We start from the raw sequence: 18,359 nt of genomic DNA, 5'->3' as shown, positions 1-18,359 counted from the left end.
CCCACCCCGGATCAAGGTAATCAACGGGTTCGAACGGCGGTCATGTCGCCGTCCGCCGTCGATAATGGAGTCCTCTCGGAGTCCAGTGAGGCTTCCGTTGAGAGCCGTAGGCCGTCGTACGGGTAATGTAGATGAGGAAAGTTTCGATCTGTCAACAAACGACTCATCGTAAATGCCACAAACTGCCAACATAACGCCGCGCAACGATGAATTCCCTCTCGTAAGTTCGTTCTCGCTTGCCTGTTTGCGGGGAACAGAGACACAATGACGCAGGGAAATGCCTTCTTGGCGTGTCAGTGTACGAACTTGAAGCACAAGAGTTTAGGACTGCAGCGGCGCAGATCAGGAAAGGATCCGGCGCGCTGACACGTACACGAAGCTAGTTCCATGCAGCCAGGAAGTGGGATGTGAGCACAATTCACCGCCCGCCTTTGGACCCAAGCTCCCAACTCCCGCGGGCCTGGTAGAGAAGTTTTGGGTGTCTCATGTCCATGGTGGGTGAACTCGTTGGATCATCTTTGGGCCAATTGGAGTTTTGGTATTGCAGGTGCGACAACATCCAAGCAAACTCTGCATGAATTAAACTCCTCGATCGACAATTAGCCACAACCCAAACTATGGATGTCTCCGGGAGAGTTCGCAATTACACCGCTACAGTGACCTTTTACGAGGAATCTTTTTGCCGCCCATGTTGAAACTAAGGCTTTCCTGAAGTTTAAACCTATTGATCTGACTGCGAAGCTGAGAAAATCTGCCTCATCGCCACCAGAGGTCAGTGTATCTACCGAGAGCGAGCTCACCAGGCTCGAAAAGACCATGCACGGAATCCCAACCGGATTTGAGCTGGGCAACGGGCAGCCATTTCATCCTCAGCCGTTCCACTTCGGCCGACTCGGCATCGTCCTCCGGTAGCAACCCGCATTTGGACAAGGCCTGCTCCGGAGGCACCGTCCGTCTCCCATTCTTGAAGACGTATCTAGCAATTGACGATGCAAAGACAGCCTTTTGCGGATCTTTGTTTTCAATCCCTCGGTTCTTGCTCTTCTTCGGCATCGCGGGCTTAGGTGCTTCGGCGGCGCAGAGTCTGTTAGACGTCTAATGAAGGCGCGTAGGAATCGGATCTGCAAAATGAGAGTTAGTCGCAGGAACTCTGATGGTAGCCGGGCTAGAGCTAGCTATCATTTGCATTTACAGTACAGACGAAGTGCCAGTTTTTGATATTGGCGAGGGCGAGTCCTATCAGAACCGACCTGAAGCTAAGGAGCGAGAACGCTATTTGTCCGTAAGAGACCATATGGTTCCAAAGAGCCGCCATAATCTACGATTGGCCACGGCTAGATTTCTAGGCACTCCTAGAGACTCTTTTTCAATTGACTCCGTGATTTCAGTGGTTCTGAGGTGTCGCTGATTTCGATTTGCAGAAAGTCTGTCTGTCGGCGCTTTCAGAGCCAGACTCCGTTAAATAATCTCGCTGTGAAACTCCATCTTGAGCATCTCCATCTCTTCGCTGTTCTCAAAGACGTCCAAGTGACCCACGTTTGTTGAGTAATCTATGAGCCAGTTGTTGGGAACACCGTCCGACATCCATTCATGTTGACAACCCGAACGGCGCAGTCCTTGGACGTAGCCAACGCTTCCCATCATGGAGACCTGGCAGCAACGGAATTCCGCTCAAGATAGATGTCGGATCCGCATTGCAAATCGAAGATACCTGGCGTCTGCAACAAAGTTATTCTGACGGAAGGATGTCCCGTTTGAGGTGAGAGAAAACAGTGACCCTCGGCTGGATGTGGGCCTTTGGACGCCAGAGTGGCTGGTATCAGACGGAGTAGCCCGTCTCTTGACTTCAACGTTGGCTCAGTCACTTTTTGCTATAGCAATTAACGAAAAATCATCCCTCGATAGTACACCGGATCAAAGCGCTTGTCTTACTTCGAATGAGGATAATTTGAGAACAGTCGCAAGCTTGCGGAGTACCCCAGCTCTGGAGCTTGCCTGAGAAATAACAACAGTCTCGTTGCCTCAAGTACCGAGGCCTTAGCGGACGATGGAATAGTGCTAGACAGATCCAATGATTTATAAGTAGAAGTGTTTATATCAATGAAGATGTTGCTGTGTTGATCTAGGCCGAACTGCTAGGATATCAAGGCACGAAAACAATATCGACTACGACGCGGAACCTGCGTGTAGCAACTTTGAACTACCTATTCATATCAAAGACAACGCCCATTGGTTATACCAGAATGTCTCATAATCCACTTCCTCAGATTATTGACTTGTACTCGTCACTGAATTACCAAGACATCGTCATCAGCCATGTACCCTGCGATGCTCCAGCCGTCACCAAGGTCATCGTCGTGACTCTCAACCGTCCACAAAGACACAATGCGGTCAACGGGAACATCCTCGAAGAGTTATTCTCTGTATTCAATATCATCGACAATGATGACCGCGTCAGGGCTGTCGTGTTGACCGGCGCCGGCAAGTCCTTTTGTGCGGGAATGGACCTTTCAGGGGGCCCAGAGGGCTTGATGAAGATCAAACAAAATCCGGATGCGATGAATCAGTGGAAAGACCCGTGAGTCCCCAACCACCGTTGCCGTCAATGGAGGCGCGGCAGGTTTCGGAGCTACCTCCATCTTGTCTGCCGCAATCCGAGTCGCTTGGCAAGATGCCAAGATCAACTTACCTTTTGCACGACGCGGATTAACGATGGAGTCCGTCAGTGCCTTTTACCTCCCGAAGCTCGTCGGCCTCTCAAAGGCGAACCACATTGTCACAACGGGAAACACTTATACGGCTTCCGATCCCATCGTCAGTGGGATGTTCTCCAAGTTGCTACCTACTCCCGAGGAAACTGTGAGGTATGCCATCGACCTTGCTACCGAAATTGCAGAGAATACATCCATCACGAGTACTAAGTTGATGAGGGACATGATGCTGTATTGCCCTGATACGCCGGAGGGGACCCATGACTTGGACTCTTAAGATGTTCATCACTTCCTTTGGGTCCAAGGACAACATGGAAGGGTTGAATAGCTTCATGGAGAAGAGAAAGGAAGAGTTTTCTGGGGGGTTTGATGCGAGCGCTTTGCCATTCTACCCTTGGTGGGAATCAAAGACGTTGAAATCAAAGAGTTGAAGGCATCGTACGCTATCCTAGCTATATTTATAATTCTCTACATGCACCAATCAGGATTCAAGAGATTGCAGCTTCTAGATTTTTCGGCAAAAACTAGGACTCATTTGGGGTTTGTTCAAGTATTCTAGTTTGGCAGTTTGTCCGCCATGGAAGAGTCTTCGAAGACGTCAATATGATTATTCCAGGTCTCTATGTTCGTAGAAGTGACTCGATTTAGGTATCACCGAGTCCATAGAAGCTACTATGAATGATAAGCAACGAACCATGCGATAAGCGCTTTACCATTAGATTCTATCCCTCGAGTCGAGTTCGATACTGGATCAAAAGCTCACATGCAACTATCGTACGTTGTTTCACCATCGCTCCATTCTTTAGTTACTCATTTCGGCAGACATCCGTAATTACCGACTGTTGAGGACTGATAGCACACGACATTTGCTATCTCTCAAGTCCGTCTTGATACCTCGGGCAATTCAAGATTGTTGAGCCGCCGTCTTGCATGTGCTTCCGCCAAAACGGGCCCAAGTGCCGAGGTACCTCGGCTCGGCAACATGTGGGGCAAATTTAGTCGTGGCGCGCCGTTCGGGGCGGACGCGTTGCCCGGGGACTCGGATTTCCTACGGACACGATGCGCCTCAACTATTTCGTAGCACAGCCCGGAGCTTATCGGTCCTTCGATCTAAGGATTTGTCGAATCTGGCCGAAAGCCGGTCGCTCATTTCCAACGCCTTGGATGACGTTGGCCGGCGGGATGAGAGGCCAAGAAAGGGCATACGAAGCTTCTTCTAAGTTTCGGTCTGTTCGATGAGCTCTTGGCCCGAGAGGCTGAGTTGGTGCTACCTGTGTCATTCGTAGTGGATATGATGCAATTTTGACTCATGCTTCCGGTTGAAATAGTGAGAGTCTCGCTTATTCTGAGAGACTGAGCAGCATCATGGCAGACTGAAATCGTCGAGCGTCCATAGCCTGTCCATAGTCTGGATATCCAGCCAAGAATCGGTGCTGCGGAAAGTATTAGACCATGGCCGAGTTTATACGCACAATCAAAGACTCACTGGGTTCCCGATATTGAGGCATTATCAGCGTATGCGTTCGGCAGCGGGCTCCACATATCCGATATGATGCCCGCGGTGCCTAGGCCATACCCATCAGGCCGGCTTGCGAACGCGCTCCTATCCGGCCTCAAGGCGGCAGCAGCCGGAGAAGGCTGATGCTGCTCGTGAGGCGGCGCGTTGTCCACCTTGTTGATGGCCGTTTCAAAGAGCTTGTATGACGCGTCCGCCGAGATGTAGGACTTGCGCATCTCGTCCATGGCGACCATGCAGAGGGCGAGGTTGTGTCTGCCCATCTGGCGTGCCATTTGTTTTGACGAGGTTGATTCGAAGAGATGGATTTGCATTGGCGGGACTAGGGCGATGACTCTGGAAAGATGGTTAGTGAACCTGAGACTCGGATTTGGTTTGCATCATTGCAAAGGTCAAGGTGCATACGTGATTGTGTGACATAGTCGGATCAGGTCTTCTGCCATCATCGAGTTCATCGCTGCGCTTGCGTTGGACGCGGCAGTCCTCGTCTTTTGGCATGCAAACGTTCTCCAGCTTCCTTGGTCTGCTGCCGGGACCTCTCTTGGGGTATCAAGTATGAAAGGCCGATAAAGCACGATGATTGATGTTCTGACATGTGTTAGATGACTGCCCTCTTTCAATCTCATGGACTGATGCGCAGTGCACTTACTCGAAGTAAAGCTTGAACTGGTAGATATGCGACGCGACGACTCGACTGTGACTTCCAGCTTCAGGCACCCTGTACTGGAATCCTCGGATTTGATTTTCGCTATGCTCAATCTCCATCCGTGATGGCTTAACCCCCTTGGCCCGATAATTCATCGCAAGAACATTACTAAGGGCGACACTCAACCCGATAAAGGCCAGCCAGGTATCAAAGAGAAACTGCATCTCTTCAGGAAGATACTTCCGGCCAAGTTGGCCCTTGACCTCAGGCGCCAGGACGTCGGCATCGCTAGCGACCGGCATTGTCGTATCAAAGTCATCGAGGGCTATTCGCATCGGTCTGCCGAGTCCCAGGGAAAGCCACACGTCGCGGGAGTAGAGAGACCACCAGAGACGTCTCCAGAATGGCTTGGTCCCTTGCGAAGCCTGTTGATTTGCGGGCATGTGCAGGCGGTGAAGGCCGATCGTGTGGGAGAGGCTGATGGCGATGCCGTTCCAGTGCCAGGGCCCGGCTCTATCGTCTGTGCTGTTGTACCAGTGGCCCATGAGGAAGACTGACTGGATGAGTGTCACTTTGTCTTTCTCATAATCTGCGTCGTATAAAGCCTGGGGGTATCATTAGCTAGGTGTTTGGCGACGGACCATTGGGAGGGGAAACCTACCTTGGCTCGTTGGTACATGGCCCATTTCAGAGCCCTTCGCGAGGGAAAGAAGTCTTCCGTCAAGAGGCTGTCGTCAACAAACTGTGGTGACAGTCAGCTATGTCTAGCACTGGAATGGAAAACAATTCGGTGACTCACACTCGCGGCCGCGATGAACATGCTCCAGAGCAACAGCAGGCTTTTCCTACCCTTCTCATACTCGGTGATGAACTCGCTTGCATCTAGGACTGGCGCAAATGGGTGTACATAGTGGAAGTAGCACCGTATCATTGCCTCGCGGACATGAGGCGGGGGAAGCGTGAAAGCGCCTTTCATCCTGAGATAATTGACATCTTCCGGTGAAAGGGCCTTGATTGACGGCATCGGGACTAGGAAGTGGTTGTCTTTCGATGACCTGTTGGGTTCACAGATATCGATCAAGAACGCAGGACCACGTTGATCTCCTAGACAGACTCAGTGTGAGTAGAGACCTATCTTGAAGCCATGCTTCATGCATCATGGGACCAGGATGGTAGTCTTACCTGGATAGAACGGGACACATCCATCCTCGCGATTCCTACCACCTTCCAACGTCTCAGCATACGCGGAGCTATCCTCAGTCGCGTGGGATGGATCCGGAGGCCGATGAGTTTTGGGAGGAAGCAGAGCCCGCACGGCATCATAAGGCCGAGTGGTTGGCGCGGATGGCCCACCACCAACCGATCGTGTCTCGGCTGCGCGTGGGGACATCGACGACCTCGGGCCGCCGTTGACCTTGGCGGTGCGCCGGTGATCTTCGGGCGGCGCGGACGTGACGCGGTCGTCCCGCGACTCAACAGCCTCTTCATTTTCTAGCGTGCCCGAAGACGGCCCTGGAGTCTGGGGTTCCAAGAGTCGTCTTCTGGGTTGTGCTCTTTGTGGGATGACGATCAACGTGTTCTCCCCACCTCCGCCTAGGGATGGGTTCATGGGGAGTTGATCCGAGTTGCTGCCTTTGTCAGGACAACTCGCTACAGCTGGATATGGATACTACCACAGAAACCAGTAGCGAGGAAACTCACCGACGTCGTTTACGACTCAGGACCTCGCATGTAATCCCGTCCACGGAGCAATTGGCGCAGGGAGGGCCAGATAACGTGACTATGCATCTTACCTTGCGCAGATTGCAAGCCTTGCACGCTACGGCAGCACGCTTGAAGGTTCGCACCGCTGCGGCAGAGGGAGGGGAGGAACCCGTAGTGGTGGCCACGACAGCAGAGTCATTATGCTGTAGAAACATGTCGAGTACCTTGCTTGCGGCTTTCGCTGGGGTTAAAGGTGTAGAGTGAGAAACGTTATCGTTATCATCAGGTGAGATGGGTGCTGTGCCCTTCATGCATCCTAATTAACAAAAGTCAGGTTGTCCCCATTTCCATTGGGACCAGTCACTTGTCCAAAGCAAGGTAAGCTTCTGTGGAGGGGACTGGACGGATGCTCTTGTTGATGGGTGGGAGGTCAACAGGAGCTCAACATCTGTAAGTGAACAAACATGCTTGTGCTAGTCAGTCGACCGAGGATGTCGCTTAGGTAATATTGCAAGTGGCATGTGAGAAGAATTGGGGTTGACGGAGCTGTTCACTTTGTGTGTTCAGTCACACACAGTGTTGATGCGCTCCCTCATCGTCGATTTTACCATGTAGAATGCGGGGAGAAAGATGGTCCGAGGACGACTTTGAACTGCCGGTTGCGACCTTGGCAAAGACTCTGATGGGAACGGTTAGGGCGTTGATCCTGGACGCGTTCTCAAACTTTGTACCACCGCATTTCCCTGGGGAAGTTGAGTTGAAGTTGAGTTGCAAGTCACGAAGAAATACAAAGTCGCCGTTGTGTTCCAAAGGTTCAGCAAATGTTCCAAAACGTCAAATCATTATTTCATTATCCTCTATAACCGTAAGCCATGTCCATAACCGTATCCGTAACCCATTAGTCGTAATATCATGTCCCATCGTGTGTGTCCTACGCCCAATGCACCGATTTCCTCTGCTTCCTCTTGTTTCCCAACTCCTCCGGCACGCGCAAACGAGCGTCCGAAATCATAATACCAAACGTCAAACTTGACGCGCGACTATGCGTACAGGCAGTAGCAGTCCCGTCAAGCTCCCACTCCCACCGCGTCTTCTCAACCATATCCCCGGCCTTCCGGAGTTTCTGTCTCCACCCCTCGACAAACAACCACGCCAGACGAAACACGCTCTCGCCAGAGGGCTCCACGGGGCCGCCGATTTCTTTCTCTTTGGGGTTCCAAGGGACCGGCACCCGCAAGCCGCTCGGGTCTTTCCGATACTTGCGGCGCTTCGGACGATGCCGGTCGACCATCTCGTCATCCTCTTCTAGCCCATCGTACTCGGCGTCCCGCTTCACCCTCACGACTCTGAGCCCCGCTCCGCCCGAGCGTGGTCAATTTGCCTCCAACCCGCCAGCAGAGCTTCGTAGGAGTGCGCTCTGCTCGTCAACCTCGTCTTCGGCTTCGTTGAGAAACCCTGCTTTGCGCTCGTATCCCCGGTCCTCGACGTCGTCGCCGCCGCCGCCGGGCTTGCTGCGCCGGACGGAGTGAAACACACCCGACACCGGCCGTGATCGGACCGGGCTGGCCGGCTCTTGCTTGGCTTGGTTGTTCTCGAAGATGCCGCGCATTCTACTGATCAGACTTCCAGGTGAGTTGTTCGTGGCCGCGTTCCGCGGAGGGCTGTCTGAACTAGAGCCCACGGAACCCGAGGGTCCACGAGCTGCCTTTGCGGCGTCTTCACCATCTCTGAATGGATCATATTCTTCGCGGTCAGTGAGCGAAGAGTCATTGCGTGGCCTCGTCAAGTTCAGGTGATGGACGGAAGCCGGCCACGAGTCCCGAATCACCGGCTCGTGCTTGTCAGCGTGCAACGCCGAATGAATCGGCGATGACGCGACAGAGTCGAGTGTGCTCTGGCTTCGCATCGAGTGAGGCACCGAGTCGGCCCGGGCGTGCCAGGGGACGTTGGTCACATCGCGCGGGACCATGAGCTCGGGATCAAAATCCCCTTCGGCTTGCATAGTAGGCGGAGTCTGCGGTCGGTCAGGATTGTGCCTGCTGAACGCAAGTCCACGAGAGGGTGTCCCCTGCGACGACGAGGGCGTCGCCGGTGACTCCTCCTGACGCAATGCTAAGGGGCTGATGTCCGGTGCTTGCTCACTTTGCTGTGGTGCCAACTGCGGAGTTGTCTGCTCATGCTCCTCTTCCGCCTGTACCTCGGAAACCTGTACCTCGGGCTGCCACGAAGTCGCTTGTCCATATGGTGGCTGGGGATATGCTTGTCCGTAAGGTTGCGCCTCGAACTGGTCTTGTCCAAACTGCGATTGACCGTACTGCTGATGGGCATAAGGGTCTTGCGCGTAAGTCTCGACTGGTTGCTGTCCGTAAAAGTCCTGGCTATGCATCTGAACCTGCTCTCCTCCGTACGAGTCCTCAACGCGAGTGTCAGGCTCGTAAGCGGACCGTAGAGGAGACGAGTAGCCAGCAGTGGCCTCTTGATGAAGCGACTTCTGCACCTCCTCCCTCAAGAGAGACCCCGAGCGGCTGTGCCTCGTCGCGCCGAACACGGTGGGTGAACGGAGCTCATCCCGCCATGTTGAAGCTCCGAAGCGGGAAGAGGCATACTGCGTCGGGTGATCATCCGGTTGCATGACCGCGGTCTTGGGGCCGTCATCTTCATCGCTGTCGAACGAGTCAATGACTTGCGTCAGCACAGGTTCGTTTGATGATTGCTGCTGCTGCTGTTGCTGTTGTTGTTGGGCAGTGTTTATCTGGGTGAGGAAGGCCGGGGCTTCCGAGTGGTCATACTCGCTGTCATCATCCGAGTCGTCGTCTTGGGCAAGCTCGTCGGCGAGCGAAGTCTCGTGCGCTTGACCGTAGAGAGAGCTAGTGCCTCCTCGGTTGTACGTCTGATCATAGACATCCTTGTTGCCGATGGAATCTGGGTGACGGGGCGAGCCCAGGGCCCCTTGCGTATACTGTGAAGACGCGCTGAACCCTGCCGAAGCCAACGGGGTGGCGTACTGTTGTGAATCAGAATCCGTAAAGTCTCCTGGTCCAGCTGGCTGAAGATACGTCGATGCCGTGGAAATCTGGTCATTGCTCGCGTTCGGCCACTGCTGCTCGTAGCTGTCGACGCGCAGTTGTGGTGTAGGCATGGCGGTGGTGAACCTCTCGTCGACCGGGCTGATCTCGTCACCGCCGCGCTTACCAATGTTCTCCCATGAATCATCGCTTTCTTCCCCGCCTTCTTCTCTTTGATGACTTTGTAGGTCCTGACTGCTTGTTGCCGGTACCGACTCCCTGAATGCTGACTCCATCGGGTTGCTCTGCGCCAGTGGGCTGGCCGTCCTCATTGGACTTGTCGATGCCAAGGGACTGGGTGCCCTCATCGGGTTGATCGACAACGGACTCGTCGATTGCAGTGGGCTGGCGGCTCTCATCGGACTCGCGCCCAGCGAGCTTGCTGATCTCGTCGAGTCGACTCCCATCTGGTTGGTCCCCATCAGGTTGGTCCCCATCAGGTTGCTTGCTCCCATCATGCTCGTTGTCTGGCCATATCGATTAGCTTCCCATGCCTCCTCATTCTCCTCGCTGTCGGAGTCTTCAACTTCTTGACGGTAACGATCCAGTGCGCTGGGGGCGCGCGGAGGCGGAGGCAGCGGCGGGGTCGCCCTGAACTGCGACGTCGATAGATTTGGTATCTGGCTAGGCCGAACGGCCCAGGCGTCCTCCTCCTGTTCGTCACTGGAATCCTCAATCTCCTGGCGGTATTGACCTTGCGAGCTTGATACCCGCGGAGGCGGGGGTGGGGGCGGTGTGGCCCTGAATTGAGATGATGATGAAATGGGGAACTGACCAGGTCGAGCAATGTCGTGGCTGAAGGGGTGTTCGTCCTCACTTGAGTCCGCTTGCTCTTGATGATAGAAGCCTTGAGAGCTGGGGGCACGCGGCGGTGGTGGTGGCGGCGGAGTCGCCCGATATCCAGACGGTGACAGCGCACTGGGAAGAAGATTGGATTGGGCAGCGGCAGAGCGCAAGACACCTTGGTCTTCCTCGTCCGAGTCCTCAACGTTGTAGTGGCTCTGTGACAGGGAACTGGGGGCACGGGGTGGTGGAATCGGAGGTGGACTCGGGGGCGTAGATCCAAACTGCGAGGTCGGGAATGTGCTAGGCTGCGCGGGCTCGAAGGCGTCGTCCCAGTCGGCTTGCTCCTCTTCCGATGAGTCTTCCAGTGGTTGTTGAGCGTAGTGACCCTGTGAACTTTGCGCGCGTGGCGGAGGAGGTGGTGGAGGAGTTGCCCTATACTGCGATGATGAGAGTGGGTTTGGCTGTGCTGGCGATTGTGCGTGAAAGATGTCGCCGTCATCCTCGGATGAGTCTTCGACTTTTTGTTCATAGCGGCCCTGGGAACTAGAAACACGCGGAGGGGGAGGGGGAGGGGGAGGGGGGCTCGATCTGTACGGTGAAGATGTCAACAAAGTATTGATCTGGCTGGGCTGAGGAGCACGAGCATCCCAGTCCTCCTCTTCTTCAGAAGAGTCGTCGAACCCTTGACGGGACCGCTCTGCAATGCTTGGCAGAGGAGGAGGAGCTCGCTGTTGCGAAGCCGGCAGCTGCTGGGAGGTGGTGAGACTCTCGGGCTCCTCAGAGTCGGAATCCATATCCTCCAGTTCACTATTGTATCGCTCTTGGATGCTATCCAAAGTGACCGGAGCAAGGTGCCTCGCAGACAATGCGCTGTTGTCTTGAACAAACTGCTGGGAAGAATCCATCACACCTTCACCCGCAAACTCGTGCCCTCCAACGGCAGAATGATAACCTTGGTCGAACATGGACTCATCGACATCGCCACCAACAGTGCTACTCCTTGCCCCGAATGGGTTGTACGAGGCATCTGGTTGGGCTTGTCCCAAAGTACTTGCGGTGGGCAGGAAGCTCTGGTCAGATGCAGTGCTTCTGGCGAAGGGGTTGTTGTATATCGACTCAGGGACCTGCGGCGTAGGCTGGCGGCGTTCGATTGACTGAGCGGCGGACACGAAGCCATCATTCGCAGTCTCGGGCGACTGGTTGACAGGGAACAGGTTCTTGTACGCGGACTCTGCCGCCATCATGGCCTCTTCATCTTCGGAGTCGCTCTCTTCTGCTAGTGGGTAGCTCTCCTGCGGTGTGGTGCTCCGAGCGAACGGGTTGCTAGGTGCACGTTGTCGTCCAGGAGTACTTAGGGCCGGTGAAAAGCTTCGATCGACAGGAGTCGTGCTTCTAGCGAATGGGTTGTTGGAGCTCACGCTATCACGGCGAAATCCTTGAGCACTCGGAGACCGAGCAAACGTCTCTTCGGGAGAAGAAGGCTGGTGGTTGCTTAGAGCGCTGGCGGAACGGAGGAAGTCTGCAGCACTAGGCGTGTTACGTGCAAACGGGTTAGTTGAGTCCTCTTGAGGCTCTCTGCTTGGGCTTCTCGCAAAAGGGTTGGTCGTCTCCCGGGGTGGTTCTTCCTCGATGACCGTCTGCAAAGCGAAAGGATTGTACGGCATGTCCTGTGAATGGAATGTCGGCTGCGCGTGGGCTGTAGAACCGGCTCTGGCCCTGGTGAATGGGTTGTAAGAGGTCTCTGCGGGCTCATCGGCGTCGCTATCATCATCCCTGACACTAAGAACTGGAGAGGAGTCGTCGTCGTCTTCCTCTTCATTGAAGTGAACCTGTCTGGTGTCAAAGTGACCATCAACAAAGGTATGACTGGGCGTGAAGCTCTCTTGTTGTTGATCTTGCACGTAGCTGTCGTCCGTAGCCATGCCCGTGGGCTCGGTCACGTAATAACTCTCGATAGCTGCGTCCGGCGCTTCAGACACATTCCGGCTGAGAGACACAGGATGGAGGTCATCCTCGGCCTTTGCCGCTGGACCAGAGAAGTCGCCAGCTGCGGATGCAGCAGGCTCAGTGTGCTCCGTGATGACGGAAAGGTCGGGCCCATGAGATTGATCAACCTCATCGGAAGCAGCGTCATCATGGGGCGCCTCGACAACTTCAAATTCACCATGGTCGGAGTCATGCTGAGGGGCATCGTTTTCCACGTCAACTTCGCGACCAGGTGGAGCCTTCATTGCTGCATCCTCGTCGTCGTGACCGCGATGGTCTTCGGATTGACTGACATCATGGACCTCGGCTGGCGGTGATTCAGGCTCATCGAGAGAGACGCTACGCTCGTGAACGTCCACTTCGTCTCCATCTCCGTGGGCGAGTGTCTCTGGTGCGGCATCTGCCTGGCTGTCGACGACTTGCGCGTCCTCCAGATCCTTGTTCCCCTCGTCGTGTCCAAGATCACCCGAGATGGCGGGAGTCTCTTCTACAGTCTCATGCTGATCCGGTACGTCTGCTGTGGGTGTTTCCTCGCTCGCGTCTGCATTCGCTTTGTCTTCAACAGGTTCGAAGCTATCCGCATGAGCAGCTACCTCCTCGGTCGATGAAAGAGTAGCGTCGGCGTGCTCTGCCTCCTCCTTGTCAGCGTCAACAGTAGAGGGCTGAGGTTCTTCGGTATCGGCATGGGCATCGCTAACAACAGAGTCATCTGCCTCGATAGCGACAGACTCATCCGCAGGAGCTGCAGAAACTGCAAGACCCTCTGCGTCTGCGCCATGCTCAGCTGGAGCCGGGGCAACCTCGACCTTTTCATCTTCGACATGACCCTCAGGCTCAGCAGCGGCTTCCGTCAAGCCAGAATCGGTAGGGGCGTCGGCGGCGACGTCAGAAGGCCCAGCAGTGGAATCGTCCTTAGCTGTGTCAACGACACCACCAGTGAGTTGTTCTTCTGGCGGATGTGAAGCGTCCCGGTATTCGGAATCTCCATCGTCAAGATCTTTGCTGGCAGTGGTTGGCTCGGGCTCTTCCTCCTCTTGGGTTGTCGGGGGTGCTTCACTGACTTCGGCTTCTGTCTCTTCAGGGTCAGGCTGAGCTTGGACAGTGTCCTCCTTGGGGGATGCTGCAGGCTCATCAATCTCCTTGGTTGCCATTGCATCGGTGTCCTGGGTTTGGATAGCATCGGCTTGCTCCTCGCTGGCATCCTGGGCTTCGACCTCTCCGGTAGCTGGTGCTTCGGTGCTTGGCTCTTCCGCGGGTGCCTCTTCTTCGGCTGTGACAGTCTCCTTGCTAGGTTCGTCTTCCGGGGCGGCACGGGCGGTCTCTCCATCTTCCTCAACCGCAGCTTCATCAGCATCAGCTGCAGCATCTTGGACTGCAGGCTCTTCCGATTCAGCTGCTGGTTGTTCTTCAGCTGATGCTGCTTCGGGCACGGCTTGATCTAAATCCGCTTCCTCAGTGGGAGTCACATCCTTCGCGACCTCGGCGTCATCCGAGGCAGCTGCCTCCGCGACGTTCTCCTCAGCGACGTTCTGATCAACAGCCGGCTCATCAACAGCCGACTCATCAGCGGCCGGCTCGACAGTCGCTGCATCGGCCGTCTCCTCGTCGGCAGCTTGCTCTGGGGCAGGCGCATCAGTATTTGGCTCGGGCTTGTCTTCCGCTGGGTCCTCTGATTCGACATGAACTGCTTCAGAAGAAGCCTCATCGGCAGGTGTCTCCTCGGTAGGTAGTGCATGCTCAGGCTCGATTTCCTCTGAGCTAGGAACCTCATCCTGGCTAGGAGCATCATCCGCTGCCGGCGCCTCTTCTTCAAGAGCAGACTTCTCAATGGTAGAAGTCTCATCTTCAGCCAGAGTGGCATCCGGTGCTTCAATGTCTGCAGCAGCTACCTCATCTTGAGCATGGGCTTCTTCTTCTGCTGGTGCTAAATCAAGAGGCGTTCCCGGGTCCTTGGCGTCCTCGGTAGCAGCGGTATCCTCATGGGGTTCTTCGCTTGACTCCGCCGGCTCGGTCGCAGCATCTTCTGCGGATGTGGATGCAGCTTCGACAGGCTTAGCATCCTCTGATGAGACGGCTTCATCGGCAGCTGGATCTTCATCAGAAGCCGCCTTCTCAGCTTGAGCCGGCGCATCCTCCTCTTGAGATGCTGACTCTTTTTGGATTGGCTCTACGTCAACAGCCTTGGTTTCGACCTCCGGCAGGTCCCGGTCCTTTGCTGCATCAGGAGACACATCCTCATCGGCCTGGTCCGCCGCTGGTGCAGCCTCCTCTTCGACAGGGTCGCTGTTGTCTGCGACTGGAGCCTCCCCCGCGGCGGGCTCATCTTCGACAGCCTTCATCGAGATCTCAGGCAGCGATCTCTCTTGAGAAACTTCCTCGGCACTAGTATCTTCAGGCTCCTCGTCTGCTTGCTTCGGGGTATCATCTTCCGCAACTTCTGGGGCCGCTTCAGGTGCGGCTTCATCAACTGGGGCGTCCTTTGCAACAACTTCTTCGGCCTTAGCCGCATCTTCACTTGCTTCAGGTGCTGGCTCGTGGGAGGCAGCCTCGGCTGGTGTCGCCTCCTCCTCAGCGTTTTCGGTCGCTTCCTCGGTGAGTTGAACGGTCTCGGCAGGTGCATCGTCTTGGCTGGGAACATCGGTCTCAGATGCCACAGGGTCCTCAGCAGGGGCACTCTCTTCGGACGTCTTGGCCTCCTCCGCTGGGGCAGAATCCTCGGGGTCGGCTGTCGGCGTAGCTTCTTCGGCGATAGCTTCTTCAGCGATAGCCTCTTCAGAAGGTGCATCTTCAGCAGGTGCATCTTCGGCGACAGGCCCCTCCTTGGAAGCATCCTCTTCTGGAGTTTCCGACGTCGGTTGGGCTTCATCAGAAACTTCCTCGATGGGTTCGGGAGCAGCCTCGTCAGCGGTGACAACCTCCTTGGGGGCTTCCTCGGCTGAAGCTTCTGCAGCTGGTTGATTTTCTTCGACAGTGGATTCCTCGACAGTGGGGGTTTCCTCAACCGCAGCTGTCTGCTCTGTGGGTGCTTCCACGGCTGGGGTGTCTTCAGCTGGAGCCTCCTCGGGAGCGGGTGCATCATCATGAGGTAGATCATCAGCAGGAGGCTCCTCGGCTGCTAGCTCCTTGGTGCTCGCAACCTCTTCTGCCGGAGCTTCCTCTGCCGGAACTTCTTCTGCCGGGACTTCTTCTGCCGGGACTTCTTCTGCCGGGGCTTCCTCTGCTGCGGATTCTTCGGCAGCAGGCGCTTCCTCTGCCACAGTAACCTCTTCCACGGCCGCCTCTACGGGGGCTTCCTTGTCGGTCGCAGATGCGTCTTCAGCGGGAGTCTCTTCCACTGCAGGCTCCCCTGTTGCAGGCTCTTCAGCGGCGGGAGCGCCCTCGGCGATGGGGACTTCTTCAGTAGCGGGAGCTTCTTCGGGGGAAGGTTCCTCTGTAGACTCTTCTGGTGGTGGGGCATCATCGCCTTGATCTGCCGTTGCGGTCTCCTCAGCTGCCGCAGTCTCCTCTGTTGCCGGCTCCTCTGTTGCCGGCTCTTCGGTAGAAGGCTCCTCGGCGACAGGAGCGTCTTTGACAGGCGCTGTCTCCGGAGTCTCCACAGCCAGGCCCCTGACCTCAACCGCATCATGCTTCTCGTCGTCGGCAGCGGCATCTCGGGCTTCAGCGGAAGGCTCAGCAGAAGCTTCCTCTTCATCAATCGGGGCGCTTTCTTGGCTTTCCTCGGGAACAGCGGGCTCTTCCTTATTGTCTTCCGTGGGCGCGGGCTCGGGAGCCTCTTCCGGTGCGGCCTCCTCAGCGACAGGCTCCTCCTCGGGAGCCTTCTCGGCCTCAACCTCAGCCTCGGCTTCGGGAGCCGGTGCCGCCTCCTTCTCGGTGCTAGTGGTCTCCTCCAAGCTCTTTTCAGCCACTGGTTCTTCGGTTTGTGGCTGGGAATTATCACCTTCGGGGGTTTTGTCTTCCTCGGCCGGCGCCTCGGCCTTCTCTTCGGGCACGGCACCGTTCTCGGCGGGCTTCTCCTCGTCTATGCTTTTGTCCCCTGCGGCTGGTTCGGCGGGGGTTTCGGGCGGAGGTAATGGAGACGGTTCCGCGGATGGGACGGTGCCTGATCGCCGCCCTGTTCTCGCACGTTTTCGCGTTGGGACCGGAGGCACCGCGGCCTTCATCTGCTCCTCGATCATGCGGTTGAGTTCCTGGGACGGATGATGTTAGATGATGCTGCCAGATTTCGGGACGTCTATCAGCCCTGCTTACCGTTCTCTTGGCCTCAAGTTCTGCCAATTTCGCTTCGCCCTCTGAAATCGTCTTGGCCGTCTCTTCCTCAATGCTGTCCATGAGGTCGTCTATCTCGTCTTCGACATTACGGGTAGTGGTATCAAAAGTGCCTTGCTTCTCTTCGTCCTCCTTGGCCTTGCGGGCTGCGAGTTCCTCGTCTTCCCGCCGGCGACGGGCTTCTCGCTCTTCATCTTCTTTTCGCCTTTGCTCGGCAATGTCTTCCAGCTCCTTCTGGTGCGCGGCCGCGAGCTCTTCTCGCTCTTTTTCGTAGGCCGCCTTCAGCTCTGCGATCGTCATGTCACGCTTCTGCTCGAGCTCGTCGAGCTTTGTGTCGCTCTCGGCTGCAGATGTCGACAGACCCTCAATCGTCGAGTGGATCGACGCGAGGGCCTCGTTCATCTGCGCCACGAGCGTGGCAACGTCCATCTTGGCTGTCATCGAATCGGGGTTCGAGAGAGAGTCGATTCTCTCTATGACAAGATGATGAGTAGGGTGTTGTGATTAATCGGTGTTTTCGTGGGATTCGGGCAGTCCCAGAATTTCTGCGTGGGAAAGCAAGTATCGTGAGGTTTTGTGAATTTGACTTTACTCTGACGTTGACTGAGCGTTCGAAACATCCTCGGCTCTTGCGGGGTGGCCACCCAGTTTACGATATATACCACCCACCCCTTCGACTCAACCACCAAAGAATAACAAGCAGACAATACAGTTCCAGCCAAGCGATAAGGCAGGAAACCCCGGCTCTGTGTGATGTTCCTACCAGCGATCATGCAAGTGCTTTCGTCCAGGGCCTGGCCTTGTCCCCCCTAGTCGGCCGAACCCCCGATATTGAGAGGAAATGCTCTGTGCCTCCGCGTGCTTCCGCTCCATGATTGGTGAGATATCACGGCGGACTCCCATCCGATGTCCCTGAGCGCGCCAAGGTGGACCCCGTCCGCCTCACAACGCATGACATCGATATACTATGGTACAGATGGTGATGTTAACTAGGGGTGCTGCGAGGGTGCCATGGCCGAGTCAAGACTTCTCAACGGGGCCGCGCCCAGCAACCGGTCATCGCGAAATCGCACCGCCATCGAGGGCGGATTGAGAACAAAGTAGACAACTTGTCCTGTGGGCAACTTTCGCCCTGTCGCCGGGCAACCTGGTGACAGCTGTCAAATATCGACAGCATCCTCCTTGCCTCGGGCGAGAGTTTTCGGGGGGCTTCATCCAAGGGTCTCCGTGTTCCTGCGTCTGATGTTGTGCCACGACAACTTGGCCATTGGGAGAGAGAAGAAATAGGACCCATCTTGGGCTTTGGTGCTTTGGTCGTCGACAATAGTCGACGTGGTGTGCGTTGGCGATGGAGTCGATGTTGGTGGACAGGCGTTCCCTGTTAGAAACGAGCATCATTCATGCGCCCGGCAGCGAAGGGGCATTGAGAGTTCTGAGTGTCGCTCCAAGATTAGCACTGACGTGGAGCCCGGCGTCTAGCAAACGCTGCAAACCGCTTGGCCGCATGAATTCGCTGGAAATGGCCGGTATTGTGATGCATTTGGGCAGTTTCAGGACTCGCACCGGGTTCGGAAGGGGAGGACAAGTTGTCAAATTGAAGGATGAAGTCGGATACTACCCGGCCACAGGAGTCTATTTGGTTCTTGATCCCCGTGGTTGAAGCGTGAAATTCAACGAGG

General features: G+C 55.7%; 4 protein-coding genes across 4 annotated transcripts; 1 reads left to right on the top strand and 3 right to left on the bottom strand.

The window, feature by feature from the left end:
• Positions 1-2,243: 2,243 nt before the first annotated feature.
• BDP81DRAFT_398511 (ClpP/crotonase-like domain-containing protein) lies at positions 2,244-2,988 on the top strand (the record flags this gene model as incomplete). The annotated part of the gene is made up of 2 exons (XM_060588470.1): positions 2,244-2,578; positions 2,727-2,988. The coding sequence occupies 2 exons, from the start codon at positions 2,244-2,246 to the stop codon at positions 2,986-2,988; spliced, it is 597 nt and encodes a 198-aa protein (XP_060440415.1).
• Positions 2,989-3,848: 860 nt separating this feature from the next.
• BDP81DRAFT_484259 (fungal-specific transcription factor domain-containing protein) lies at positions 3,849-5,897 on the bottom strand (the record flags this gene model as incomplete). The annotated part of the gene is made up of 7 exons (XM_060595097.1): positions 3,849-4,144; positions 4,198-4,563; positions 4,633-4,815; positions 4,877-5,478; positions 5,535-5,615; positions 5,673-5,850; positions 5,893-5,897. The coding sequence occupies 7 exons, from the start codon at positions 5,895-5,897 to the stop codon at positions 4,075-4,077; spliced, it is 1,485 nt and encodes a 494-aa protein (XP_060440414.1). The 3' UTR covers positions 3,849-4,074.
• A 1,513-nt stretch (positions 5,898-7,410) lies between these two features.
• On the bottom strand, positions 7,411-7,878 carry BDP81DRAFT_437588 (uncharacterized protein). Its single transcript, XM_060591240.1, has one exon. The coding sequence runs from the start codon at positions 7,866-7,868 to the stop codon at positions 7,509-7,511; it is 360 nt and encodes a 119-aa protein (XP_060440413.1). The 5' UTR covers positions 7,869-7,878; the 3' UTR covers positions 7,411-7,508.
• Positions 7,879-7,949: 71 nt separating this feature from the next.
• On the bottom strand, positions 7,950-17,109 carry BDP81DRAFT_453604 (uncharacterized protein; the record flags this gene model as incomplete). Its single annotated transcript, XM_060592848.1, has 2 exons — positions 7,950-16,601; positions 16,663-17,109. The coding sequence occupies 2 exons, from the start codon at positions 17,107-17,109 to the stop codon at positions 7,950-7,952; spliced, it is 9,099 nt and encodes a 3,032-aa protein (XP_060440412.1).
• Positions 17,110-18,359: the final 1,250 nt, after the last annotated feature.

Source organism: Colletotrichum phormii (genome assembly GCF_030913505.1).
Source record: "Colletotrichum phormii strain CBS 102054 chromosome Unknown BDP81scaffold_24, whole genome shotgun sequence".
Lineage (NCBI taxonomy): Eukaryota > Fungi > Ascomycota > Sordariomycetes > Glomerellales > Glomerellaceae > Colletotrichum > Colletotrichum phormii.
The sequence above is the reverse complement of the archived record's forward strand: the minus strand, read 5'-3'. Positions and strand labels throughout refer to the sequence as shown.

Bases quoted from the DNA above. Each gene is read 5' to 3' on its own strand.
- BDP81DRAFT_437588 (XM_060591240.1), bottom strand. From the start codon at position 7,868: ATGGTCGACCGGCATCGTCCGAAGCGCCGCAAGTATCGGAAAGACCCG.